This window comes from Tachyglossus aculeatus, chromosome 22 (assembly GCF_015852505.1).
Source record: "Tachyglossus aculeatus isolate mTacAcu1 chromosome 22, mTacAcu1.pri, whole genome shotgun sequence".
In the NCBI taxonomy this organism is placed as follows: domain Eukaryota; kingdom Metazoa; phylum Chordata; class Mammalia; order Monotremata; family Tachyglossidae; genus Tachyglossus; species Tachyglossus aculeatus.
Window position 1 is genome coordinate 37,107,582 of NC_052087.1, and position 26,766 is coordinate 37,134,347.

At 45.6% G+C, this 26,766-nt stretch overlaps 1 protein-coding gene across 2 annotated transcripts; it reads left to right on the forward strand.

The window, feature by feature from the left end:
* The first annotated feature begins 3,203 nt into the window (after window positions 1–3,203).
* Window positions 3,204–26,673, forward strand: ASRGL1 (asparaginase and isoaspartyl peptidase 1). 2 transcript variants are annotated; one of them, XM_038764451.1, is made up of 7 exons: window positions 3,204–3,273; window positions 10,557–10,763; window positions 12,534–12,676; window positions 16,870–17,024; window positions 21,081–21,199; window positions 22,678–22,788; window positions 25,630–26,673. In XM_038764451.1, the coding sequence occupies exons 2-7, from the start codon at window positions 10,568–10,570 to the stop codon at window positions 25,839–25,841; spliced, it is 936 nt and encodes a 311-aa protein (XP_038620379.1). In that variant the 5' UTR covers window positions 3,204–3,273; window positions 10,557–10,567; the 3' UTR covers window positions 25,842–26,673. The 2 variants fall into 2 exon arrangements, with proteins under 2 accessions (XP_038620379.1, XP_038620380.1); XM_038764452.1 differs by lacking the exon at window positions 3,204–3,273 and adding an exon at window positions 9,918–9,936.
* The last annotated feature ends 93 nt before the right edge of the window (window positions 26,674–26,766 follow it).

The following is a 26,766-nucleotide window of genomic DNA, read 5'->3' on the forward strand; positions in this document are numbered from 1 at the left end:
AGATGTTCTGAAATAGAAGCAGAGGGTGACATCATTCAGGTTTCACCACTTGCCCTGGTTGCAGGAAATGACTCTCTCCTCCGGTCATTCTCAACCAGCTCCTCCTTGATTCAAGAATGAATTAGACACCAGACAGCAAAAACCAAAATAAAGACAGTTTGGGAGCGTTGTTGTATAGATGCTTCGTCCTGGTTCCACCCTCTCCAAGACCAAAGCTCCATTTTAATCCTGATACGTGGGGATAGAGGGGTAAAAAGAGTTTGATTTACAATATAGCATTTTACCAGTCTGTGAAAGGACGTGAGGTTTATAAACCCAAGGAGGTAGGCTGCGGAACCTCTTTCCACTACTGCATTCCATGACGAATGCTGTTCTCTTTAAGTCCATCAGAGCTTCATTCTCCTCTAGCAGCAAAGCCAGGGATATAAGGCTGCTAGGCTAAGCCTGAATTTTAAAATCTTCTATGAAAATGAAGAATGCCTGAGAAACCAGTTCTCAAAACCCCACATTAAGAAAAAACTCAAGAGTTCCCTAGAGTACCCAAGGTGACCAATGCCATGCATACCTATACATAATAATAATAATGATGGTATTTATTAAGTGCTTTCTATGTGCAAAGCACTGTTCTAAGCGCTGAGCACTTTTCTAAGCACTGTTCAATCAAAGAATCAATCAGTGGCATTTTTTGAGCACTTACTGTGTGCAGAAGCACTGTACTAAGTGCTTGGGAGAATATGTTATTGCAGAGTTGGTAGACACGACACATTCCCTGCCCACAGCGAGCTCACAGTATGCACATTTGTCCAAAAGCACACAGGCTGGCTATTCCTTCTGATACATTTGCATCCTGAATCCATAAGTTTCCTACTAACTGATGTCCTTTCCCTAATTCCTTAAAACCGTTGTAAAACCATTCTAACTAAAATATGCAAGGAAAATACATGTTCAGCCAAATATGGTGCATACATACACAATAATGATGGTACTTGTCATGTGCTTACTATGTGCCAAGCACTGTTCTAAGTACTGAGGTGGATAAGAGGTAGTCAGGATAGCATGGTTATAAATGCACAAGTGCCACAGGTGGTTATTGGATTGACACGACATGGGGCTTTGGGAACAAATTAGGGAAGCATTCTTGGAGGAGGTGGGATTTCAGGTAGGCTTTGAAGACAGGGAGAGTCATAACTTGGCATAACTATTAGTATTATTATGGTATTTGTTAAGTGCTCAGCATGTGCTGGGATAGTTCTAAGTGCTGGGATAGAAAAAAGATAATCAGTTTGTATCATGTGGGGCTCACAGTCTTAATCCCCATTTCACAACTAAGGTAACTGAGGCCCAGAGAAGTTAAGTAGCTTGCCCAAGGTCACACAGCAGACAAGTAGTGGATCCGGGATTAGAACTCATGTCCTCTGCCTCCAAAGCCCGTGCTCTTTCCACTAAGCCACGCTGCTTCCCTTCAAATTTGAAGGGTATAAGAGAATTCCACCCTTCCAGTCAAGTTAGAAGGTCATCTTGGAATTAGTGACAAGTGCAAATTCGAGTGGCAATAGAGCGCTAATATATGAAATAGAGAAAGCTCATGGACAGCTTTGAAACTAATGTAGGGAGTTTCTACTTAACTTTTTTTGTCGTTTTGGTTTTTTTAAAGATATTTGTTAAGCGATGACTATGTGCCCGGCACTATAATAAGCCCTAATGCAGTTATGAGCTAATCAAGTTGGACCCAATCCCAGAACCACAAGGGGCTCATTCAATCGTATTCCATTCATCCATTCATTCATTCAGTCGTATTTATTGAGCGCTTACTGTGTGCAAAGCACTATATTAAGTGCTTGGGAGAGTACACTATAACATGACACATTCCTTGCCCACAACAAGCTCACAATTATTGAGTGCTTACTGCGTGCGAAACTGTACTAAGCATTTGGGAGAGTACAACATTCATTTATTCAATCAATCGTATTTATTGAGCGCTTACTGTGTGCAGAGCACTGTACATAACAATAAACAGACACATTCCCTGCCCACAATGAGCTTACAGTCTAGACGGGCTTAAAGTCCCAATCCCCATTTTACAGATGGGGAAACTGAGGCCCAGAGAAGTGAAGTACTTCCCAAGTGCTTTAGTACAGTGCTCTGCACACAGTAAGCGCTCAATAAATATGATTGAATGAATGAATGAATGAATGAAGTGACTGGCCTGAGGTCACACAGCAGACAATAATTATAATAATAATAATAATAATGGCATTTATTAAGCACTTACTATGTGCAAAGCACTGTTCTAAGCACTGGGGAGGTTACAAGGTGATCAGGTTGTCCCACTAGGGGCTCACAGTCTTAATCTCCATTTTACAGATGAGGTAACTGAGGCACAGAGAAGTTAAGTGACTTGCCCAAAGTCACACAAGTGGCAGGGCTGCAAATAATAATAACGATGATGATGATGATGATAATAATAATAATAATGGGATTTGATCCCCCCCGCCCCTTGCCTCCATCCTTCTCCTTCCAACAAGTGTCAGCTGTGTGACTTTGGGCAAGTCACTTCACTTCTCTGTGCCTCAGTTCCCTCATCTGTAAAATGGGTATGAAGACTGTGAGCCCCACATGGGGCAACCTGATCACCTCGTATCCTCCCCAGCTCTTAGAACAGTGCTTGGCACATAGTAAGCGCTTAACAAATGCCATCATCATTATTATTAAGTGTTAACCAATTTCCCTTCCGCGATGCGCTGCAGGACAGACTGTGGACCCGCTGTCGGGTAGGGACCGTCTCTATATGTTGCCAATTTGTACTTCCCAAGCGCTTAGTACAGTGCTCTGCACACAGTAATTGCTCAATAAATACGACTGAATGAACAATATGACCCAAATCCACTCGAAGTACAAGAGGGGATTTACTAAAGTACTTTATTTCTGTTTATTCTGATGACTTGACACCTGTCCACATGTTTTGTTCCGTTGTCTGTCTCCCCCTTCTAGACTGTGAGCCCGCTGGTGGGAAGGGATTGTCTCTATATGTTGCCAGCTTGGACTTCCCAAGCAATTAGTCCAGTGCTCTGCACACAGTAAGCGCTCAATAAATGCGAATGAATGAATGAATGAATGACAGGGCATTTACCGTAATTACCCACGGGGAGTGCCCCGCCCCGCCCCCCTCCGGCCTTCTTGTGCGCATGCGCAGGAGCAGTGTTAAAGTGGCCGCCCGCCCGCCCAGCGCTCACCAGTTGGTACCCGCAGGGCGCGTGCGCACTTGTTCCCCAGGTAAGGAAGCGGCCAGTGGGGAGGGGGGAAGGAGGGGTGGAGGAGGGGAGAAAGATTGGGGATAGGAGGGAGAGAAGGAGGGGGAGAAGGATTGGGGGACAGGAGGGGAAAAGGATTGCGGGTAGAAGGGGAGAAGGAGGGGGACAGGAGAGGAGTAGGAGGGGAAGAAGGATGGGGACAGGAGAGGAGTAGGAGAGGAAGAAGGATGGGGACAGAAGGGGGGACAGGAGGGGAGAAAGATTGGGGGTAGGAGGGAGAGAAGGATGGGGGTAGGGGGAGAGAAGAATGGGGGGAAGGCGGAGGGTAGGAGGAGAGAAGAATGGGGGGAAGGCGGAGGGTAGGAGGAGAGAAGAATGGGGGGAAGGAAGGGGGTAGGAGGAGAGAATAATGGGGGAAGGAGAGGGGTAGGAGGAGAGAATAATGGGAGAAGGAGGGGGGTAGGAGGAGAGAATAATGAGGGAAGGAGGGGGTAGGAGGAGAGAATGATGGGGGAAAGGAGGGGGGTAGGAAAAGAGAAGGATGGGGAAAGGAGTTGGGTAGGGAAAGAGAAGGATGGGGGAAGGAGGGGGTAGGAAGAGAGAAGGATGGGGGAAGGAGGGGGGTAGGAAGAGAGAAGGATGGGGGAAAGGAGGGGAGAAGGATGGGGGTAGGAGGAGAGAAGAATGGGGGGAGGCAGGGGGTAGGAGGAGAGAAGAATAGGGGGAAGGAGGGGGTTAGGAGGAGAGAATAATGAGGGAAGGAGGGGGGTAGGAGGAGAGAAGAATGGGGGGAGGAGAGGGGTAGGAAGAGAATGATGGGGGAAAGGAGGGGGGTAGGAAAAGAGAAGGATGGGGGAAGGAGGGGGTAGGAAGAGAGAAGGATGGGGGAAGGAGGGGGTAGGAAGAGAGAAGGATGGGGGAAGGAGGGGGTAGGAAGAAGGATGGGGAAAAGGAGGGAGAGAAGGATTGGGGGTAGGAGGAGAGAAGAATGGGGGAAGGAGAGGGGTAGGAAGAGAGAAGGATGGGGGAAAGGAGGGGGGTAGGAAAAGAGAATGATGGGGGAAAGGAGGGGGGTAGGAAAAGAGAAGGATGGGGAGGAGGGGGTAGGAAGAGAGAAGGATGGGGGGAAGGAGGGGGTTAGGAAGAGAAAAGGATGGGGGAAGGAGGAGGTAGGAAGAGAGAAGGATGGGGGAAGGAGGGGGTTAGGAAGAGAGAAGGATGGGGGAAGGAGGGGGGTAGGAGTAGAGAAGGATGGGGGGAGGAGGGGGGCAGGAGGGAGAGAAGGAGGCAGGACAGGAGGGGAGAAGGAGGGGGACAGGAGGGAGAGAAAGATTGAGGGTAGGAGGGAGAGAAGGATTGGGGGTAGGAGGGAAGAGGGAGGGGGGACAGGAGGGGAGAAGGATGGGGGTAGGAGGGGGGACAGGAGGGCAGAAGGATGGGGGTAGGAGGGGGGACAGGAAGGGAGAAGGATTGGTGGTAGGAGGGAGAGAAGGATTGGTGACAGGAGGAGAGAAGGAGGGGGGACAGAAGGGAGGGCAGGGGGGAGAAAAATGGGGGTCAGGAGGGAAAGAAGGAAGGGGGACAGGAGGGAGAGAAGGAGGGGGACAGGAGGGAGAGAAGGAGGGGGACAAGAGGGGAGAAGGAGGGGGGACAGGAGGGAGAGGATGGGGAAACAGGAGGGGAGAAGGATGGGGGACAGGAGGGGGAAAAGGGGGGGCAGATGGGGGAGAAGGAGGGGGGTGGGGGGGGTAGGAGGGATAGAAGGATAGGGGACAGGAGGGGGAGAAGAAGGGGAGAAGGAGAGGGAGAAGAATAGGGGGTAGGAGGGGGAGAAGGAGGGGTGCCATTTGTCTGCTGTGTGACCTTGGGTAAGTCACTTCACTTCTCTGTGCCTTAGTTCCCTCATCTGTAAAATGGGGATTAAGACTGTGAGCCCCACGTGGGACCACCTAATTACTTTGTCCTTCTAGACTGAGAGCCCATTGTTGGGTAGGGATTGTCTCTATCTGTTGCCGAATTGTCCTTTCCAAGAGCTTAGTACAGTGCTCTTCACTCAGTAAGCGCTCAATAAATATTATTGAATGAATGACTGAGGGGGCGGGTTTGGGGGAGAAGGATGGGGGGTAGGTAAAAGAAAGATGGAGGTAGGAGGGGGAGAAAGAGGGAAGTAGGGGGGTGTAGGAGGGGGGCAGGAAGGGAGAAGGAGAGGAAGGGGAGGGATTCAGAGTCTCTGCCTACTGTAGAGAGGGCTGTCACTAGAGCTGGCACTAAACTATAAGCTTCTTGTGGGCAGGGAAAGTTTCCACCAACTCTGTTGTATCATATTCTGTCAAGTGCTTAGTACAGTGCACTGCTCACAGTAAACATTCAGTCAATTCATTGTCATATTTATTGAGCGCTTACTGTGTGTAGAGCACTGTACTAAGCGCTTGGGAAGTACAAGTTGGCAACACACAGAGACGGTCCCTACCCAACAGTGGGCTCACAGTCTAGAAGGGGCAGACAGAGAACAAAACAAAACATATTAACAAAATAAAATAAATAGAATGAATTTGTACAAATAAAATAGAGTAATAAATGTGTACAAACATATATACACATATACAGGTGCTGTGGGGAGGGGAAGAAGGTAAGGCGGGGGGATGGGGAGGGGGATTGATTGTCAATTGATTGTCTTTATAGTATTTAAGTGCTTGGTGTGTGACAGGCACTATGCCAAGCACTGGGTAGATCCAAGAAAATCAGGTTGGACACAGTCCATGTCCCAGCTAGGGCTCACAGTCTTAATCCCCATTTTCCAGATGAGGGGACTGAGGCAGGGAGAAGTTAATCCGTTGCAGTAACCCCTCACTTGGAAAGGTGGTGTAGAAATGTCAATGTCAGGAGAGAAAGAATTAATGTACATGTTATAGCGAAATGTTTCAACCTGCTTACAGCAACCCCAGAAGGACCAGATAAGAAAAGAGAGAGAAGGGGCCCAGGACCACTTCATATTGACTGAGATATGAAGTGCAGCTTGTCAAATCCAGATAAGGCCACTCTCTTGAGGGAGTAGCCCGCTGCCGGGGAAAAGGGATTGGATCTAAAGCCAGGCTGCATCCCAGGACAGGCAGTCTGTGTGGTCTGCTGGGAGACTCTGTTTGGCAATGAAGTCCTGTTTGCTTGAACCATGGAATGCTCTTCCTGTTCTGGGGGAGGCTCTCCTGAGAGGCTGGGCTAGCAGTCGGTAATGATGACAAGGCCCATCTCCTCCATGAGGCCTTCCCATCTCCTCCTTTCCTCTTCTCCCACTCCCTCTGCATTGCCTGACTTGCTCCCTTGGTCCTTTCCCCCTTCCTAGCCCCACAGCACTTATTCATTCATTCATTCAGTCGTATTTATTGAGCACTTACTGGGTGCAGAGCACTGTACTAAGTGCTTGGGAAGGACAAGTCGGCAACATATAGATACGGTCCCTACCCAACAATGGGCTCACAGTCTAGAAGGGGGAGACAGACAACAAAACATGTGGACACGTGTCAAGTCATCAGAGTAATAGAAATAAAGCTAAATGCACATCATGAACAAAATAAATAGAATAGTAAATAGGTACAAGTAAAATAAACAGAGTAATAAAACTGTACAAACATATATACAGGTGCTGTGGGGAGGGGAAGGAGGTAGGGCAGGGGGGATGGGAGGGGGAGAGGAAAAAGGGGGCTCAGTCTGGGAAGGCCTCTTGGAGGAGGTGAGCTCTCAGTAGGGCTTTGAAGGGAGGAAGAGAGCTAGCTTGGCGGATCTGTAACTTTGTCTTGATGTCTGTCTCCCCACTCTCTAGACTGTAAGCAGCTCGTGGGCAGGGACTGTGTCTGATTATTGTGTATTGTACTTTCCCAAGTGCTTAGTACAGTGCTCTGCTCTCAAATAATGAATGAATGAAAGGGTATTAAGCACTTGATTATGTGGTAAAAGCACTACAAGATATTGAATTTGGGCAGGGATCCGGTCCACTCCTTGAGGGCAGGGATCCGGTCCACTCTATCGTTCCCTCCCAAGTGCTTAGTACAGGGGTCTGTACACAATGAGTGCTGGTTGACTGTGGGAGGCTAAAGAGCTGGGTGATGATAGCAGGTGTTTTATCCCTATCTGACAGATGAGAAAACCGAGTCACAGAGGTCAAGTGACTTGCCCGAGATCCTGTATTAGGCCAGTGTCAGAACTGGGATTAGAATTTGGGGCCCTAGCTCTCAGATCCATGCTTTATCTACCTTCTTTAGTGAGGAGAATTAGTATGGCCTAGTGGACAGAGCATAGGCCAGAGAGTCAGGATTTTTGTACTAATCCTGGCTTTGCCAGTTGCCTGTTGAGGGACCTTGAGTAAATCACTTAATATCCGGTTATTCCTCCTTCTTAGACTCTGAGCCCTGATTGTGACAGGGTCTGTGTCCTACCTGATTAACTTGTATCTACCCTGGCGCTTAGACCAGAGCTTGCCACATAGTAAGCATTTAACAAACACCAAAATCATAATAAGGGTCCAGAGAAATCAGAATAAAAAGTTAATGCAGATTATGGCAAAAAGCTGTGCATGAAAGGGAGGTAGATGGATTCAGTGTTTGCAGTATTTCCAGCATGGTGGGTAAAATTTTGGAATTAAATACCTCATAATGGTGATCATTTTGTTGTTGCCACTCATTCCCTCCCCACCTCCTCCACTGGAAAAACTAGCAGAAATCCACTGAACTTCCCAGTATTTTAAAACATATCTACCATTCCTGGCTACATGGAAATCCTCTGGTGATCATATTTGAAAACCCCCTGGTCCTCCAGAAGATCTCAATAAGTCAGGTTAGGACTATAAACTCATCCTTCGACTGTAACTTTGTTGTGGGCAGAGAATGTGTCTACCGACTCTGTTGTATTGTACTCTCCAAAGTAGTATAGTGCTCTGCACAAAGTCAACACTCAATAAATACTGATTAATTGATTCAGAGAAGCAGTATGGTCTAGTGGATAGGGCATGGTCCTGAGAGTCAGAAGGACCTGGGTTTTAATTCTGGCTCTGCCGCTACTTAACTTCTCTGATTCCCTCATCTGTAAAATGGGGATTGAGACTGTGAGCCCCACGGGGGACAACCTGATTACCTTGTATCTCCCCCAGCGCTTAGAACAGTGCTTGGCACATAGTAAGCACTTAACAAATACTACCATTATTATTATTATTGTCTGCTGTGTGACCTTGGGCAAGTCACTTCACTCCTCTGTGCCTGTTATCTGTACAGTGAGGAATAAGATAGTGAGTCCCTTGTGGTCCATGGACTGTGTCCAACCTGATTACTTTGTCTCTAACCCAGTGCTTCGAACAGTGCCTGGCACATAGTAAGTGCTTAACAAATACCGTTTAAATAAAAACGGAGGAGAAGGAGAGGAAAATGTTTCAAAAGGCAACTACAGGAAAGATGACGCCTTGTGGGGGAAGGTTTCGTAATGCTTTAATCTTCAAAACTCCAGTAATGTAACTGCATCTTGCTTCCAGCTAAGAAATGTCTACTATCTCCCACTCCTCACCTGGGTTAGAGCCCCTCAACTGGTACTTATCTACTGACAACCTCTGGTGGCACTTAAGTACCTTTTTAACTTGATTACTTAATTACTAACTCATACACACAGCCCCTTTTCTCATTCCTTCTACCTGCAGTCCCCCCTTCCCCCCCACCCACTACAATTAAATCCTTTGAGGACAGGGATGGTGTTCATTATCTCTGTTGTACTCTCCCCAGCACTTAGCACAGTGCTGTGCTTATTGATTGACTGAAGTTTGCTGACTTGTGGCATTCTTAACCATCATTCACTGTTCGCTGGGCATCCTCTATGTTGGAGGGTCACTATTTCTAGACTGTAAGCCCCTTTTGGGTAGAGAACATGTTGGCCAACCCTGTTATATTGCTCTCTCCCAAGTGCAGTACAGTGCTCTGCACACAGTAAGCGCTCAATAAATACCATTGATTGATTTCTTGGTGTTTTTGGAAAATTGTATCCTGGTCTTTGGTGGAGGGACTGCCTTGGTTTCCCTCTTATTCCTGCTTCTGAGCAATGGAAATAGCTGCCTCCCAGTACTATTTTTATGGAGCCCGTTGTTGGGTAGGGACCATCTCTATATGTTGCCGATTTGTACCTCCCAAGTGCTTAGTACAGTGCTCTGCACACAGTAAGTGCTCAATAAATACGATTGAATGAATGAATGGTATTTGTTAAGTGCTTACTATGTGCCAGGCACTGCACTAAGCGCTGGGGTAGATACAAGCTAATCAGATTGGACACAGCCTGTATCCCACATTGGGCTCACAGTTATAATCCTCATTTTCCAGATGAGGTAACTGAGGCAGAGAGAAGTTAAGTGACTTACCCAAGGTCACACAGCAGACAAGTGGCAGAGCTGGGATTAGAACCCAGGGCCGTCTGGTTCCCAGGCCTGTGCTCGAGCCACTAAAACACGCTACTTCTCTATTTCTCTGTTGGGATTTTTTTCAGGGGGTGGGGAGCTTGCTCTTCCTGCCCCTCCTATACCCTCTTTCTTGCCTCTCCCCTCTTTTTCCTTCCACTTCGCTCTCTGTTTTTAGGGCACTCCCTTACACCCTATTGCACCACAGAGATAGATGTTTCCTGTATGCAAATCGGAGAACCGCAGAAGACCTTAAATGAATGTGTAAGTCCAGAAGAAGTATACTATCGGTTTTATAAAACCACATGTTGGGATTCTTTTATAGTTGAAGCTGGATGGCTCCCCCAAAGATTTCCTCAAAGCAAAGATCAGCTGGCTTTCAGTGCCAAGAGCAGGACTAGGCAAGCCAGGCTCTGAGGTACCTTTTGCAAGTCTAAAAAATAGTAGAGAGAAAAAAGGGGGTTGGGAGAAGAAGGGGGAAGAAAAAGGTCAAACTCATGAGATTGGGTGCAAAGTGTCATCAGAAACTAGTTCTGACTAGCTACTTACTCCTGACTGGAGTCATTTCTGAGAAACCTGGCCTTTGACTAAACTTGCGTCAGCAGCATGGCTTAGTGGTTAGAGCACGGGGCTCTGGGATTTGTCTGCTGTGTGACTTTAGGGAAGTCACTTCACTTCACTTTCCCTCAGTTACCTCATCTGTAAAATGGGGATTGACTGTGAACCCCATGTAGGACGTGGACTGTGTCCACCCTGCTTCGCTTGTATCAACCCTAGCACTTAGTACAGTGCCTGGTACCTAGTGTTTAACAAATACCATTTTTAAAAAAATATCTTCTGAATTTATAGGAAGAATTTTAGCTGTTTGGACTCTTGTTCCCTAGGATCTGACAACATGCCGCTGGTCATTGTGGTTCACGGAGGAGCTGGTGGAAATGCTCCTCACCCTGAAGATCGTCAGGAAAAGTTACGCCAGGGGGTGACCAAAGCTGCTTTGAAGGGATATGACATCCTCAGAGGAGGTGGGCGGGCAGTGGACGCCGTCGAAGGGGCAGTGGTTGTGTTGGAGGATGATCCGGAGTTTAATGCAGGTAACTCCTTACTGCCCTAGGAAATGGCTCAATAGGATAAGTGCCCTAAAGAAATACAAGTGGAGAATTTCTCAACCATCTAAGAGGCAAGCAAATCTATCTTCGAAGCAGGCTAGATTTCTCGAGATCCAGTCCTTCTATGTATCCATTTTCCATGTCGACTAAAGCACCCGGGCTGCATCTACAAAGAAGCAGCGTGGCCTACTGGATGAAACGTGGGCCTGGGGGGACCTGAGTTCTAATTCTGGCTCTGCCACTTGTCTTGTGATCTTGGGCAAGCCACTTCACTTCTCTGGGCCTCCTTTTCCTCATCTGTAAAATGGGGATTAAGATTGTGACCCTATGTGGGGCAGGGACTGTGTCCAACCAGATTATCTCATATCTATCCCAGCGCTTAGTACAGTGCCTAGCACATAGTGAGCGCTTAACAAATACCATTGAAAAAAATAGTGTGCTCTTAACAAATGTATTATTATTATTATTATGTGCCGTCGAGTCGTTTCCAATTCATAGGTAGTCCATGGACGTACTTTCTGCAGAACATCCTATCCTCTGCCATAATCGGCAACCTTTCTAACAGTTTTTCTGTTATCGTTGTTATGGTCTCTATCCATCTAGCTGCTGGTCTGCCTCTTCCACATTTTCCCTGACTTTTCCTAGCATTAATGTCTTCTCTAGAGAATTAGTCCTCCTGATTATGTGTCCAAAATATGCTAATCTGTTGAATTATTTGGCCTTCCAAAGACCACTTTGGTTTAATTTGCTTTAAAATCCCTTTGTTTGTTTTTCAGGCAGTCCATGGTATTTGCTTAACAAATACCATTTTAAAAAACATAATGAGCACTTTTTGTTTTGTTTTGTTTTGTTGTCTGTCTCCCCCCTCCAGTCTGTGAACCCACTGTGGAACCATCTCTATATATTGCCAACTTGTACTTCCCAAGCAGTTAGTACAGTGCTGTGCACACAGTAAGCACTCAATAAATATGATTGAATGAATGAACTTAACAAATACCACGTAAAAAAAACCCAAATCTGGCTATCGTAAATCATTTCTACCTACAAGATTGACAGCCCCTCTCCCCCAACACCCAACGGCTTTCTTTTCCTTCTTGACTTCCAGAATTTTTTTCTGCAACAGTAGCATTGAAGTTGAAATGGCCTGGACCTACAATAAACTGGACAGTAACCAGGTTTCTTTTTTTATTTAAAAAAAAAAGACCAAGAGAATGTGATTTTCCTATTCAAATCAGAGTGAAATGGAGGGCAGGGGCCTGGACTTCAGATCTTATTTTTTTTTATGGTATTTAAGTAGTTCCTATGTGCCAGGCACAGTACTAAGCACTGGAGTAGTTATAAGGTACGCAGGTTGACACAGTCCATGTCCACCTGGGGCTCAAAATTTTAATCATCGTTTTACAGATGAGGTAAATGAATCACAGAGACCTTAAGTGACTCACCCAAGGTCACACAGCAAACAAGTGGCAGAGCCAAGGTCAGAACCTATGTCCTCTGACGCCCAGGCCTGTGCTTGGGAATGTGTCTGCTAATTCTGTTGCGTTGTTCTCTCCCAAGCACTTAGTACAGTGCTCTGCATGTAGTGAAGAATAAATACCATTGATTGATTATCCACTAGATCATACTGCTTCTCTCAATGCTCCAAAAGAGGATAACTCCCACCTGTTTGCAGTCACTTCAAGCCAAAAACATTAAGGTTCATGTGTTTTTCAAGAAATCTTCTTAATTTTTTTTTTCTTCCATTCCTGATTTTAGGATGCGGATCAGTTTTAAACGAGCAAGGTAAAGTAGAAATGGATGCAGTTATAATGGACGGAAAAGATCTCTCCTCAGGAGCAGTTTCAGCAGTAAAGCAAATCGCCAACCCAATCAAACTCGCCCATCTCGTAATGGAAAAGGTAGGCAGAACATACACATGAATAAATAGCATTCTTTTCTTCGTGCCATGCAGAGTGTGTGCAAATCAAGATTTTGGGATATCCAAGATGGCAACTTTTACACTAATCTTCCAATCCTCCTGTTACCTCAAACTGTTGAAATCTCCAGCCTTTCCTATTTTTATTTCTGATCATGTTCCATTGATTTTTGTACTAAGGGTTTCATTTTTCCCAAGTGCCATCAAACTGATTTTCTCATCTTCTCACACTTCTTTTCGAACAGTTCTCCTGAGCCCCTCAGGAGAAGTTGCACTGTGCTCCCGGAGGCCAGATCCCTGCCAGTGATCCTTATTTCTTGCTTTGCCCCCCAACCACCTCTTCGTGGTCAAGCCATCTTAGAACCTAAGTGTATAGATCTGTTCCAGCGCTTAATACAGTGCCTGGCACATAGTAAGCCTTAACAAATACTTATTATTTATTATATTATTTTTAATTTTTATTATTTTTTTAAAGCTCTTTAAAAAAAGACACTCTTCTGTACTCTGAGCGGAAGAAGGGAGAAGAGCAAAAAGGATGCTTGTGGAAGATAGCAACTGGAGCATTCCAAGTCTGCCATTTCCCAACTTTAGTGGAGGCCTGGCCCTGAGACCAGGCTATGGGGTGGGATGCAGACCTCCCCCAAGCCTCACCCTGAACACCGGGAGCTGGGAACAGGGGAGGCTTTGACTCTAAGACCTGGACAATTATTATTATTATTATCTGTAACTTGCAGATTGTAAACTGGTTGCAGGTGAGGATGAGATTGAGGTGGATGAGGTCAGCCTGATGTCTAGATTAGCAGCAGCAGCCCTTTGCAACTCAAGCATAGGAGCAGAGGAAGTGTACTGTTTAGATAATCCAGGGCTGAGTGTTGATGGCCCAAGAATGACAGGACTGGGGAGAGGGAATAAGGAAGTTGAGTTGAAGGTGTGGATTTGTTCATCAAAGTTTGGATATTGAGACCAAATCAGGGATGATGATTTTGGAAAACGGAGGGGGTCAAGAGATCAGCGGTCTCTGGGGGGAAACAGGACAGTTTTGTGGGAAGAGGGTGAATGGGGGACAGAAGGCAGATAAGGAATTTGTGGTCAGTGGAATTTCCGATTTGAGGAAGGTAGAAATGGTGATGATTGAACACATGTCCAAGTTGGTGAATGGGTGAAGTGCGGTGGAGCAGGAAGTCGGCGAAGTTGAGCGAGAGGAAGAAGGCAGTGGGAAGGCTAGGGGGAACATCCATGTAGATATTGAAGTTCCCAAGCACTGGTGGAGAGATGGAGAAAGAGAGAGGAATGTAAAAAAGGTTTCAAGAGTGGGTGTTAGAGGCGGATGTTATGAGCTTCAGAAGAAGGGAAAGAAAGATTGGCAGTGGCATTAGGGGGATGGTTTGCAAGTTACACTGAGGAACAAGAAGGAAGCAAACTCTTCCCTCTTTTCCAGTTAGAGAAGATGGAGTCACCTCTGGAGAGGTGACTTAACTTCCTAAGTTCTTAAGTTCACTTTAAATTTAAGGTTAAGTTAAGTTAAAGTTGTTAAGTTTAAGTTAAGTTTAAGTTAAGTTCACTTAACTTCTCTGTGCCTCAGTTCCCTCATCTGTAAAATGGGGATGAAGACTGTGAGCCATGAGCTGATGGGGTCCACATGGGGGAGGGGTGTGGAGCCAGAAAGAAAGACAGGGTGGGGAATGATCAGAGGGAGGGGATTGAGAAGCAGCGTGGCTCAGTGGAAAGAGCACAAGCTTGAGAGTCAGAGGCTGTGGGTTCTAATCCCCACTCCGCCACTTGTCAGCTGTGTGACTTGGAGAAAGTCACTTCACTTCTCTGTGCCTCCGTTCTCTCACTTGTAAAATGGAGATTAAGAATGTGAGCCCCACGTGGGACAACCTGATTACCTTATATCTCCCCCAGTGCTTAGAACAGTGCCTGGCACATAGTAAGTGCCTAACAAATGCCATCATTATTATTACTGAGGGGAACATGGTGAGGTCAGAGCAGAGAATGTCGAGAGCAGTAGCAGTTTAATCTGGAGTTTCCTGCAATTAATTTCAGGTTCTTCAGGTGGGTGGGAAGGGGGCAGAATATACCCAACAGCTCCCAGCCAGGGGAAGCTTTCAGAGGGAATAGAGGAATGTCGCCTTGAGCCAGGCTGAGCAGTAAAAAGTCAGCTCTCCTTACCAGGAGACTATAAACTCCCCCTCTAGACTGAAAGCTCACTGTGGGTAGGGAATGTCTGTTATATTGTACTCTCCCAAACATTTAGTGCAGTGCTCTAACCTCCTCACTGTGCCTCGTTCTCGCCTGTCCCGCCGTCGACCCCCGACCCATGTCCTTCCCCTGGCCTGGAATGCCCTCCCTCCACACATCCACCAAACTAGCTCTCTTCCTGCCTTCAAAGCCCTACTGAGAACTCACCTCCTCCAGGAGGCCTTCCCAGACTGAGCCCCTTTTTTCCTCTCCTCCTCCCCATCCCCCCGCCCTGCGTCCGTCCCCTCCCCACAGCACTTGTATGTATTTGTACAGATTTATTACTCTATTTATTTTACTTGTACGTATTTACTATTCTATTTATTTTGTTAATGATGTGCATATAGCTATAATTCTATTTATTCTGGTGATTTTGACACCTGTCTACATGTTTTGTTTTGTTGTCTGTCTCCCCCTTCTAGATTGTAAGCCCGTTGTTGGGTAGGGACTGTCGCTATATGTTGCCGACTTGTACTCCCCAAGCACTTAGTACAGTGCTCTGCACACAGTAAGCAGTCAGTAAACACAATTGAATGAATGAATGCTCTTAATACAGTAAGTACTCAATAAATGCGATTACTGACTTCAGTGGCAGATCGTACCTTCAGAGCTGTTTATCAGCCAGGTGTTCAGGCAGGGTAAGGTCCAGCTCTCTGCAGGATCAAAGCCCTCCGCAACGGCCAAGCTGGGGGTAAGTCAGTATTATCTCCCTGCGGCCCAACCCCATCTCAGAGCCAAAGCCTCCACTGTTCCCAGCTCCTGCTGTGCAAGGGGAGGCTGAGGGGAGGTTCGCATCCCACCCCGTGGCCTGGTCTCAGGGCCAGGCCTCCACTAAAATTGAGAAATGGCAGACTCGGAATGCTCCAGACCCTATCTTCCACAATCATCCTTTTTGCTCTTCTCCCTTCCTCCCCTCAGAGTACAAAAGGATGTCTTTTACTTTTTTTTTCCGAAGAGCTTTTTCAAAAAAATTAACTCTGGGCCATTTAAGTCCTTAAACTTAGAAGGACTTAACTGACCCAGAGAAGTCAGAAACAGCATGGCCTAGTGGATAGAGCACGGGCGCGGGAGTCTGAAGGACCTGGGTTCTAATTCCGGCCCTGCCACATGTCTGCTGTGTGACCTTGGGTAAGTCACTTCACTTTTCTGGGCCTCAGTTCCCTCATCTGTAAAATGGGGGTTAAGACTGTGAGCCCTCTGTGGGATAGGGAGTGTGTCCAACCTGATGATCTTGTATCTACCCCAGTGCTTAGAACCCTGCTTGGCATAGAGTAAAAACTTAACCAGTATTACTGTCATCGTTATTATTCTTACCCCGTCATCCATTAAAATGGAAGTTTAGACTTTATACTTACTGAGAGACTTGTGTGAACTCCGCAGCCTTCCCTGACTGGGACGAGGGGGGTTACAGGGTCAGACAACCCTGGCTAAACAAAGTCCTTTGGCCAGTCCTAAAGTACATCTGAGGCTTCAGTTGACTTCCCCCTCCTTGCAAACTACACTAGTCTCCCAACCGAAAGCGGTTTGTGCCTTGCTAGGAACAGAACAGCTTCCTGAGTGTAAGGAGGCCAAGAGAAACACATCCAGAGGAAGAATTCTACATCTTCTCTTTGTCCCTCTTCACTATTCTCTTCCAGGACCTGGAAAATCAAATTATTTCACTCAAGGCAGGACTTGGCACTTTGGACATGTTCCAAAGGCGGAATTGGTACATTCATTCATTCATTGGTATTTATGAAGCACTTACTGTGTGCAGAGCACTGTTCTAAGCACTTGGAAGAATACAGTATAACAGTAAACAGACACATCCCCTGCCCACAATCAGCTTAGAATCCAGAGGGAAAGACAGACATTAATATGAATAAATGGAATGCAACACCTCTCTCTAATCACTCCAAAGTAAGGCTTACTGTTTTTCTTTTCTTTCCAAACCAGACAAGGCATACAATGCTGACAGATCAAGGGGCAGCACTTTTTGCCAAAGCTATGGGGGTCCCTGAAATTCCTGAAGAGCACCTAGTGACAGAACAGAATTTAAAGCGACTGGAGAAAGCGAAACTTAAAGGGGCCCAGCTACCAGCGTCTGAAAAGTAGGTATCTTTCCATGTCTTAATTTAGATATTAGAACTTTCACAAGTTAGAGGCATTGTTGGGTAGGGACTGTCTCTATATGTTGCCAATTTGTATTTCCCAAGTGCTTAGTACAGTGCTCTGCACATAGTAAGCGCTCAATAAATATGATTGATTGATTTAACAATGTCTAGGCCTTGGAATTTTGACTCTGAAACCGTTTGTATCAAAGTTGTTTTCAGTACAAAACCTTACCTTTGGAACACATTCTTAAGTGTCTTGATTATGCGATTAGAGCACGTGATTTGGGTTCACAAGTATGTTGTTAAAGTGTAGAAAAGTTGACTTGTGGCTTGCTTGTCTGGCATGGGGAAAGGCTAATTCTGAATAACTCTTTCCTCGCATTCCAAAAACTGGGGCCTTGCTCTGTAGCAGTATTAGCACTTATTTCAGCCTTACAGTAGTCGAAGCGCTAGAGTGGGAGATTAAATACACTGCAAGAAAATCAGTTCAGTAGCTCACAATATAAATGGGGGATGTTGAGTGGAGTACAGTAAGAATATAATCCAAACAACAATGAAAACCTGTTAAAATTCACCAAAGACCAGCATCAAATGCTAACTTCTGCTTGAATAGGGTTCTTGGAGACACATAGTCTGGAGCTGGAGCCAGACTTCACCTTTTTTAAAAAATAGAAATAAAAAGGTGGAGAAGCAGCCTGGCTCAGTGGAAAGAGCACGGGCTTGGGAGTCAGAGGTCATGGGTTCTAATCCCAGCTCCACCATTTGTCTGCTGTGTGACCTTGGGCAAGTCATTTCACTTCTCTGTGCCTCAGTTACCTCATCTGTAAAATGGGGATGAAGACTGTGAGCCCCACATAATAATAGTAATGGCATTTGTTAAGCACTTACTACATGCAAAGCACTGTTTTAAGCACTGGGGGATACAAGGTGATCAGGTTATCCCATGTGGGGCTCACAGTCTTAATCCCCATTTTACAGATGAGGGAACTGAGGCTGAGAGAAGTTAAGTAACTTGCCCAAGGTCACACAGCAGACGTGGTGGAGCCGGGATTCGAACCCATGACCTTTGACTCCAAAGCCCATGCTTTTTCCACTGAGCCATGCTGCTTCTCACGGGACAACCTGATCACCTTGTATCCCCCCCAGTGCTTAGAACAGTACTTGGCACATAGTAAGCGCTTAACAAATACCAACATTATTATTATTATTATGTGCCAGGCCCTCTACTGAGCTCTGAGGCAGATACAAGATAATCAGATTGGACACAGTCCATGTCCTACGTGGGGCTCACAGCATTCATCCCCATTTTACAGATGAGGTAACTGAGGCGCAGAGAAGTTAAATGACTTGCCTAAGGTCACACAACAGACAGGTGGAGGAGCTGGAATTAGAATCTAGGTCCTTCTGACTCCCAGCCCTGTGCTCTATCCACTATGCCATGCTGCTTCCTGACCATAACTTGGAGTCTTTTGTCCTTTCTAGAAGTCAAGGAGAGGTAGCAAAGTCAATCAATCAATCAATCAATCAATCGTATTTATTGAGTACTTACTATGTGCAGAGCACTGTACTAAGCGCTTGGGAAGTACAAATTGGCATCACATAGAGACAGTCCCTACCCAACAGTGGGCTCACAGTCTAAAAGGGGGAGACAGAGAACAGAACCAAACATACCAACAAAATAAAATAAGTAGGATAGAAATGTACAAGTAAAATAAATAAATAAATAAATGAATAGAGTAATAAATATGTACAACCATATATACATATATACAGGTGCTGTGGGGAAGGGAAGGAGGTAAGACGGGGGGATGGAGAGGGGGACGAGGGGGAGAGGAAAGAAGGGGCTCAGTCTGGGAAGGCCTCCTGGAGGAGGTGAGCTCTCAGCAGGGCCTTGAAGGGAGGAAGAAAGCTAGCTTGGCGAATGGGCAGAGGGAGGGCATTCCAGGCCCGGGGGATGACGTGGGCCGGGGGTCGATGGCGGGACAGGTGAGAGTGAGGTACAGTGAGGAGATTAGCGGCGGAGGAGCGGAGGGTGCGGGCTGGGCAGTAGAAGGAGAGAAGGGAGGTGAGGTAGGAGGGGGCGAGGGGATGGAGAGCCTTGAAGCCCAGGGTGAGGAGTTTCTGCCTGATGCGCAGATTGATCGGTAGCCATTGGAGGTTTTTGAGGAGGGGAGTAATATGTCCAGAGCGTTTCTGGACAAAGATAATCCGGGCAGCAGCATGAAGTATGGATTGAAGTGGAGAGAGCCAGGTTAGCTTTTGAAACACAACTCTTCAGGATTTCATTTTTTAAAAATGTTCCCCTATTATGAGTCAGGCTCCAAGTTCTTCCACTTGGGGACACTAACAACCCTAATTCCAAACCCCAAGGAGGGAAAAATCACAGACATCAAATAAACACTTCCCTTCCTCTTCCTCCCTGACCTTTTTCATTCATTCATTCATTCATTCATATTTATTGAGTGCCTACTGTGTGCAGAGCACTGTACTAAGCACTTGGAAAGTACAGTTCGGCAACAGATAGAAACAATAATAATAATAATGGCATTTATTGACCTTTTTCATTCATTCATTCGTATTTATTGAGCTCTTACTGTGTGCAGAGCACTGTACTAAGCGCTTGGAAAGTACAATTTGGCAACAGATAGAAATAATAAAAATAATAATAATGGCATTATTAAGCGCTTGCTATGTGCAAAGCACTGTTCTAAGCACTGGTGAGGTTACAAGGTGATCAGGTTGTCCCACGTGGGGCTCACAGTCTTCATCCCCATTTTACAGATGAAGTAACTAAGGCCCAGAGAAGTTAAGTGACTTGCCCAAAGTCACACAGCTGACAGTTGGCGGAGCTGGGATTTGAACCCATGACCTCTGACTCCAAAGCCCGGGCTCTTTCCACTGAGCCACGCTGCTTCTCTACCCAACAACGGGCTTGCAGTCTAGAAGGGGAAAACAGACAACAAAACAATTAGACGGGCATCAGTAGCATCAAAATAGAATTAAGGCTATATACACATCATTAACAAAATAAATAGAATAATAAATATGTACAAATATATACATATATATACTAATTTGTATATAAATATATATAAATATATATTTCCACCCCTTCCACGTCTGCCAGTCCAATGTCCAATTTTAACCATCCCTCTCCCCAAATCCCACCAAATTACAGATCTCCTGCCATTCTGTACTGGAAAAAGTCTGGGCCTGGGAACCAAAGGACCTGGGTTCTAAATCCCTGCTCTGCTACATGTCTGCCATCTGACCTTGGGCAAGTTACTGAATTTCTCCGTGCCTGAGTTCCCTAATTTGTAAAATGGGGATTCAGACTGTGAGCCCCATGTGGGACGGGGACTGTGTCAACCTGATTAGCTTTTACAGTGCTTAGTACAGTGCCTGGCAGCTAGTAGGTACTTAAATACCATTTTTTAAAAAAATGACTCCTTAAAATTTGCATGCAAGCAGCAGGGGCATTAAAGCTGGCGACTCTTCAGCCATCTCTGTTAGAGAGCTTCTCAAAAATTTAAGAACCACAGGTAATCCAGAATTACCATTTATTTCAAATCTTTCCTCTCCCCTCCCCTACCTTTGAAGACTTCATTGGATCTGCTAAAAAATAGTAAGACTGAGGAGGTGTCTAACAGAAAAAGTGACAGGCGGGTGATAGGAAGGAGAAATATTACAATGCTCTGCCCACAATAAGAATTTAATAAATATGGTTGAATGAAATATTAAGAAAAATGAGCAAATAAATCAACAAGAGACTGCATTTGACCCAGACACTATTTGGTATCCCTTACACACTAGAAAGCTGACATCAGTAAGTTTATACACAAATGGATTTGTATATTTTTGGAATTGGGCTAATGTGGTTTTTGCTGTCTTGTTTGCAAACGTGCAGGACGTTGGATTTGCTATGTGGTCCATTTGAGACAGATCCCACTCTGACGGAAGTGAATTAAACAAGGACTGTGTAAAGTTCGCGGTGCCCCGTTAAATTGCTAAAATCAACAAAGCTCTGGTATTTTGTCTTCTGACTCGTGGCAGAGATCTCGGAACAGTCGGTGCCGTTGCCATGGACAGCCAAGGAAATGTGGCCTCTGCCACATCCACGGGGGGTGTCGTGAATAAGATGATTGGCCGCGTTGGGGACTCACCATGCATCGGTAAGGTGGTGATGATGATGATCGTGGTATTTGTTAAGTACTTACTAGGTGACAAGCATTGTACCAAGCACTGGGGTAGATACAAGATAACCAGGCACCACGTGGGGCTCACAATCTAAATAGGAGGGAGAACAGGAGCAGTGTTGCCTAGCGGATAGAACACAGGCCTGGGAGCCAAAAGGACTTGAGTTCTAGTCCCGGCTCCGCCACCTTTCTGCCGTGTGACCTTGGACAAGTCGCTTAACTTCTCTGAGCCTCAGTTGCCTCATCTGTAAAATGGGGAGTACGACTGAGTCCCCTGTGGGACATGGACTCAGTGGAAAGAGCGCGAGCTTTGGAGTCAGAGGTCGTGGGCTCGAACCCGGCTCCGCTGTGTGACCTTGGGCAAGTCACTTAGCTTCTCTGAGCCTCAGTTACCTCATCTGTAAAATAGGGATTAAGACTGTGAGGCCCGCGTGGGGCAACCTGATCACCTTGTATCCCCCCCAGTGCTTAGAACAGTAAGCACTTAACAAATGCCATCATTATTATTATTATTATTATTAACAGTGCTTAACAAATATCATTTTTATTATTATTATTATTACTGAGACCAAGGGCTTGGGAGGGCAATCTGGGCTGTGGTACCTGTGAGGACCAAGGGGAGTGATATGAACTTTTGTATTCACGTGCCACATTTGCTACTGGGTCTTCATGACCTTTGAAGTTGTGACTTCATTTTGGAAGAAATTACACACCTGTATTCTCCAGGGTAATTGCTGTTCACCCCCACTATATCGCATGCCTATAAGAGAATCCAGGTAAAAATTCCCATTCTTGCGGCAGTCAAAGCCTATGCTTTTTATTTATATATATACACAGAGAGAGAGAGACCTCTTGTACTTCCAAGGTAGCATCTCTTCTCTCTGGACCACTTAGCCTCTTTCTTCCCCCACCATGTTGACCAGCCTGGGGGAAATAGGGTCAAGATGGTGAAACTCTAAACTGTGAGCCTCAAGAAGGTCAGGGACTTTGTCCGATCTGATTAACTGGTAGCTTCCCCAGTACTTAGTGTTTGGCTCATAATAAGCACTTAACAAATACCATAATAATAAGAAATGACCCCAAACTGACCTTCTTTCAAAACACTCTCTGTGTCTCAAAGATGTCCTCTCCCAGACTCCCTGTGGCCATAAGGGCCAATACTTTCCTTCACAGCTTCTCAACCCCTGGAAGTGCTTGTTTGCCGGGCCCCTTTCCCTCAAATATTCTTACACACGTATAGGAAGCCTCCCACAAGCACCATATTGTAACTTGCAGGCCATTCCCTCAGTCTTCCTTGACCATTTGTGTCTGCTTATTGTTGTACTCTCCCAAGCACTTAGTACAGTGCTTACACACAGTAAGCGCTCAATAAATACGAATGAATGAATTTATTTGGGGTTCAGTTGCCTTGATAACTGAATTTCTTACGTTAATACATTTTCTTCACTGAGCAGGATCTGGAGGGTATGCTGACAATCACATAGGTGCCGTATCTTCCACCGGGCATGGAGAAAGCATTATGAAAGTGAATCTAGCCAGACTTACACTCTTCCACATGGAGCAAGGTACGGGCGGCCTATCTTTCTTCTTCACAACCTTAATTATTGTTTCAGGTGAACATAATGAATTCAAATCCTAAATAGTTAGTTAATACAGCCTGATTGGTGTATTCTACTTGTTATATTTCTCCATCGAATCAGTGATCTGCCCTGTCACGTTCCCAAATCTTTCCTGTGTTTAAGGTCGTCATGTAATCCTGGCCAATAGCTGTTTGACTATAAAGCTCACTATAAATCCACAAACAGCGAAGCAGTGTGGCCTATTGGAAAGATCATGGGCTTGGGAGCCCTGCTTCACCACTTGTCTGCTGTTCGATCTTGGGCAAGTCACTTAATTTCTCTGTGCCTCAGTTCTCCAATCTGTAAAATGAGGATTCAGTGCCTGTTTTCCCTTCTACTTAGCTGGCGTACCTCATGTGGAATCTGATTATCTTGTGTCTACCCCAGGACTTGGTACAATGCGTGGCACATAGTAAACAAATCAATCAATCAGTGGTATTTATTGAACCCTTACTATGTGCAGAACACTGTACTAAGTGCTTGGGAGAGTATAGTACAGCAGAATTAGCAGACACATTCCCTGTCCACAAGCTTACATTCCAGAGGGGAAGATGGACACTGATTTAAGTAAATAATTTGTAATCTATAATTTAAAGATAGGTACACAACTGTCGTGGAGGTTAAGTATAGGGTGAGTGTCTTCTATTCATTCATTCAATCATATTTATTGAGTGCTTACTGTGTGCTGAGCACTGTACTAAGCGCTTGTTCTAGATTGAGCTCATCCTCTAGACTGTGAGCTCATTGTGGGCAGGGAATGTCTGTGATTGTACTCTCCTAACTATTTAGTACAGTGCTTTGCATATAGTAAGCACTAAGCAGCGTGGCTCAGTGGCAAGAGCCCAGGCTTGAGAGTCAAAGGTCATGGGTTCTAATCCCGGTTCCACCACTTGTCAGCTGTGTGACTTTGGGCAAGTCACTTAACTTCTCTGTGCCTCAGTTCCCTCGTCTGTAAAATGGGGATGAAGACTGTGAGCCCCACGTGGGACAACCTTGATTACCTTGTATTCCCCCCCAGCGCTTAGAGCAGTGCTTGGCACATAGTAAGCGCTTAACAAATACCAACATTATTATTATTATTAATAAATACGATTGAATGACTATCATTCATTCAATCATATTTATTGAGCGCTTACTGTTTACAGAGCACCGTACTAAGCACTTGGGAAGTACAAGTTGGCAACATATAGAGATGGTCCCTACCCAACAACGGGTACAGACTATCAAATGTATGCAGTTAATATTAATACTGCAATTATTATTAAGCTTTTGTCACATTTAAAAAAAGAAATTTAGACTATTTCCAGGGAGTTGGACTTGAGTTCAATGGGTCAAGTGTATTTTTAAAGTAAATTTTAATACTGGCAATAAAATCCCAACGAAGAATTAATGCCATTTGAGTAGACATTGCGAAGGAGACAAATGCAAGATTACGTTTTTCCCCTAGAGCAACTCTTTCCTTTCCAATTTCTTCCCTGAGGCTTCTGTTATTTAAAATAATCCCCCAATCCACTCTTTTTTTTTTCTCCAGTTGCATTTGACTGATGCCAAAACTCCGTATTTGGGGATTCAGAGTGACATAGGGTCCAGGTGGCTTATTGATGGCTTTACAATGTACTCCTTGGAAAATGGAGATTAGTTCAAGCCTTGAGCCTGAAAAAAATCAGGCCAGGCCTTTGTGCAATTAGCTGGAGCTTTTCAACAGTGGTCACTGCTTTCTGGTATAGACGAGTTGTGCAATTCACTTCATACATTGTTTTCTAAAAACGAATTTATAGTCAGGCTAAAAAATATTCCAACACCTAGAACAGGACACTCCAGTAAACAAAATCCCTGGAGTGACTTATGGAAAGTATCACATTAGTGGGCAAAGTAGTTTTCCCACCCCACACTTAATTTGTTTTTTGGTGGATTAATCTGTTAAAGTCAGGATCTTATTCCTAAATGGCCATACTTCTCCTGCCTTGAGTCCTCAAGAATGTTATCTGAGGAACTCCAATCCTGAATGGAAGTTTATGTACTGTTATCCAGGCTTATATTTCAAACAGATTTAGTCGTTTCATTTTAGATCACGGTGAGCTGGATAATGGTGATCACCATTAATTCAGAATGACACCCAGAGTCTTTCTGCAACACGCACATCATTCATTCAATTTTATTTGAGCGCTTACTGCGTGCAAAGCACTGTACTAAGTGCTTGTGGGAGTACGGAATAACAATAAACTGAAACATTCCCTGCCCATAATTAGCTTATCGTCTAGAGGGACATCTTGTCATTTCCACAAAACAGAGCCTCCTGTCCTATGAGCAGATATTTCCAGTCATCTTTGTGTTTTTTTGTTTTTGTTTTGTTTTGTTTTGGGGGGAGGAGCATATTTAAGCACTTTGTGCCAAGCATTGTCCTAAGTGCTGGGGTAGATACAAGTTAATCAGATCAGACACAGTCCCTGACTTGGGGCTCACCATCTAGGTAAGAGGGAGAACAGGTATTGAATCCCCATTTTGCAGTTGAGGAAACTGAGGCCCAGAGCAGTTAAATTGATTTGCCCAAGGTCACATAGCAGGGAAGTGAAAAGAGCCCAGATCCTCTGGATCCCAGGCCCACGCTTTATCCACTAATCCACACTGCTTCCAATCTCTCTGATTGTAAGCTCCCCAAGGGAAGGAACTGAATCTACCAAGTCTATTGCATTGTAGTCTCTCAGATGCTTAATGCAAGTGCTCTGCACACAATAAATACCTTTAATTATTTGAGTTCTCCAGGATTTTTGGATGATCTCGTTTCAGGAATGTCTCCAGAAGAGGCGGCCGACACCGCATTAAATTACATGAAGACCAGGGTGCAGGGTACGGGGGGACTCATCGTCGTTAGCAAGGAGGGAGAATGGACTGCCAAATGGTCCACCTACTCCATGCCTTGGGCGGCAGTCAAGGACGGCCAACTGCAGTACGGCCTCAATCCTGGAGAAGTCTGTCCACCTGAGGCCCTCAAAGCTTAAAAGTTTCTCCATCGTGAAGAGGAGCGTTCCGGTGGAGCGGAGGCAGTGAATAATCGGATTCTTTGGTCTGGAGCTACGAATAAAGTTAGTGGGGGGGGTGGGGGGTTATGGGGCTGGGCTCCCACCTTGAAGGGTTTCAGTCCGTCTAGTCGGGATGTGAGCAGGAGCCGGCCAGCAACGTGTTTTTTTTCCCCTCGTGGAGGATCAGTGGTGACCACTTTGACAGGCGGGTCTCAAGAAGGTGGCTCTCTGCCACTTGCCCCCAGCTTAATAACTCCAGCGATTGATTCTGCCCCTGGCTGGCATGGAGACAGTTAAGAATCCTAGTGAGGGGTGAGACCTTAATTTGTCCCGTTTCGGGATTACTGATGGAACCGTCCCTGTCGGATCAGACTCGTTACCCAGAAATCGTGTCTTTGGGCTTGTGTGAACTCCTGTCGTGCGGTCCATCGCGGCGTTACAATGGGAGGAATGAGCTTGTTTGTGCCTGGCCGAGGAGGAAGTGACACGGTATAGCAGAGTCTGTACCTAGAACATCCAGTGTTCTGTTTTCTTTTCCGTCCCCACCACCCCCCGCTGAGAGTTTAGAGGGCCTGTTCCCAAGCTTTGAAGGCAGTGAAAGGAAAGGAAAGATCCCAGCTAAGGAAATGCTAACAATGTGCCTCTTTATGCTGGAAATAGCACTTACTGGGAAATTTTTACTACCGACTTAATTAGCATTTCGGCCAAACTCTGGCTAGGGCTGGGCTCCAACCTCTCACTCTGAAAGACTAGCACATCTAAACTGCATTGTATACTGTGAAAATACCAATAAACATGTATTTTGAAAGAAGGTCAGTGTTGGAGCCTGTATATTGGAAAACTGGCAACTGTTGTTTTCCCTCCTATTTAGAAGCAGTGTGGCTTAGTGGAAAGAGCCCGGGCT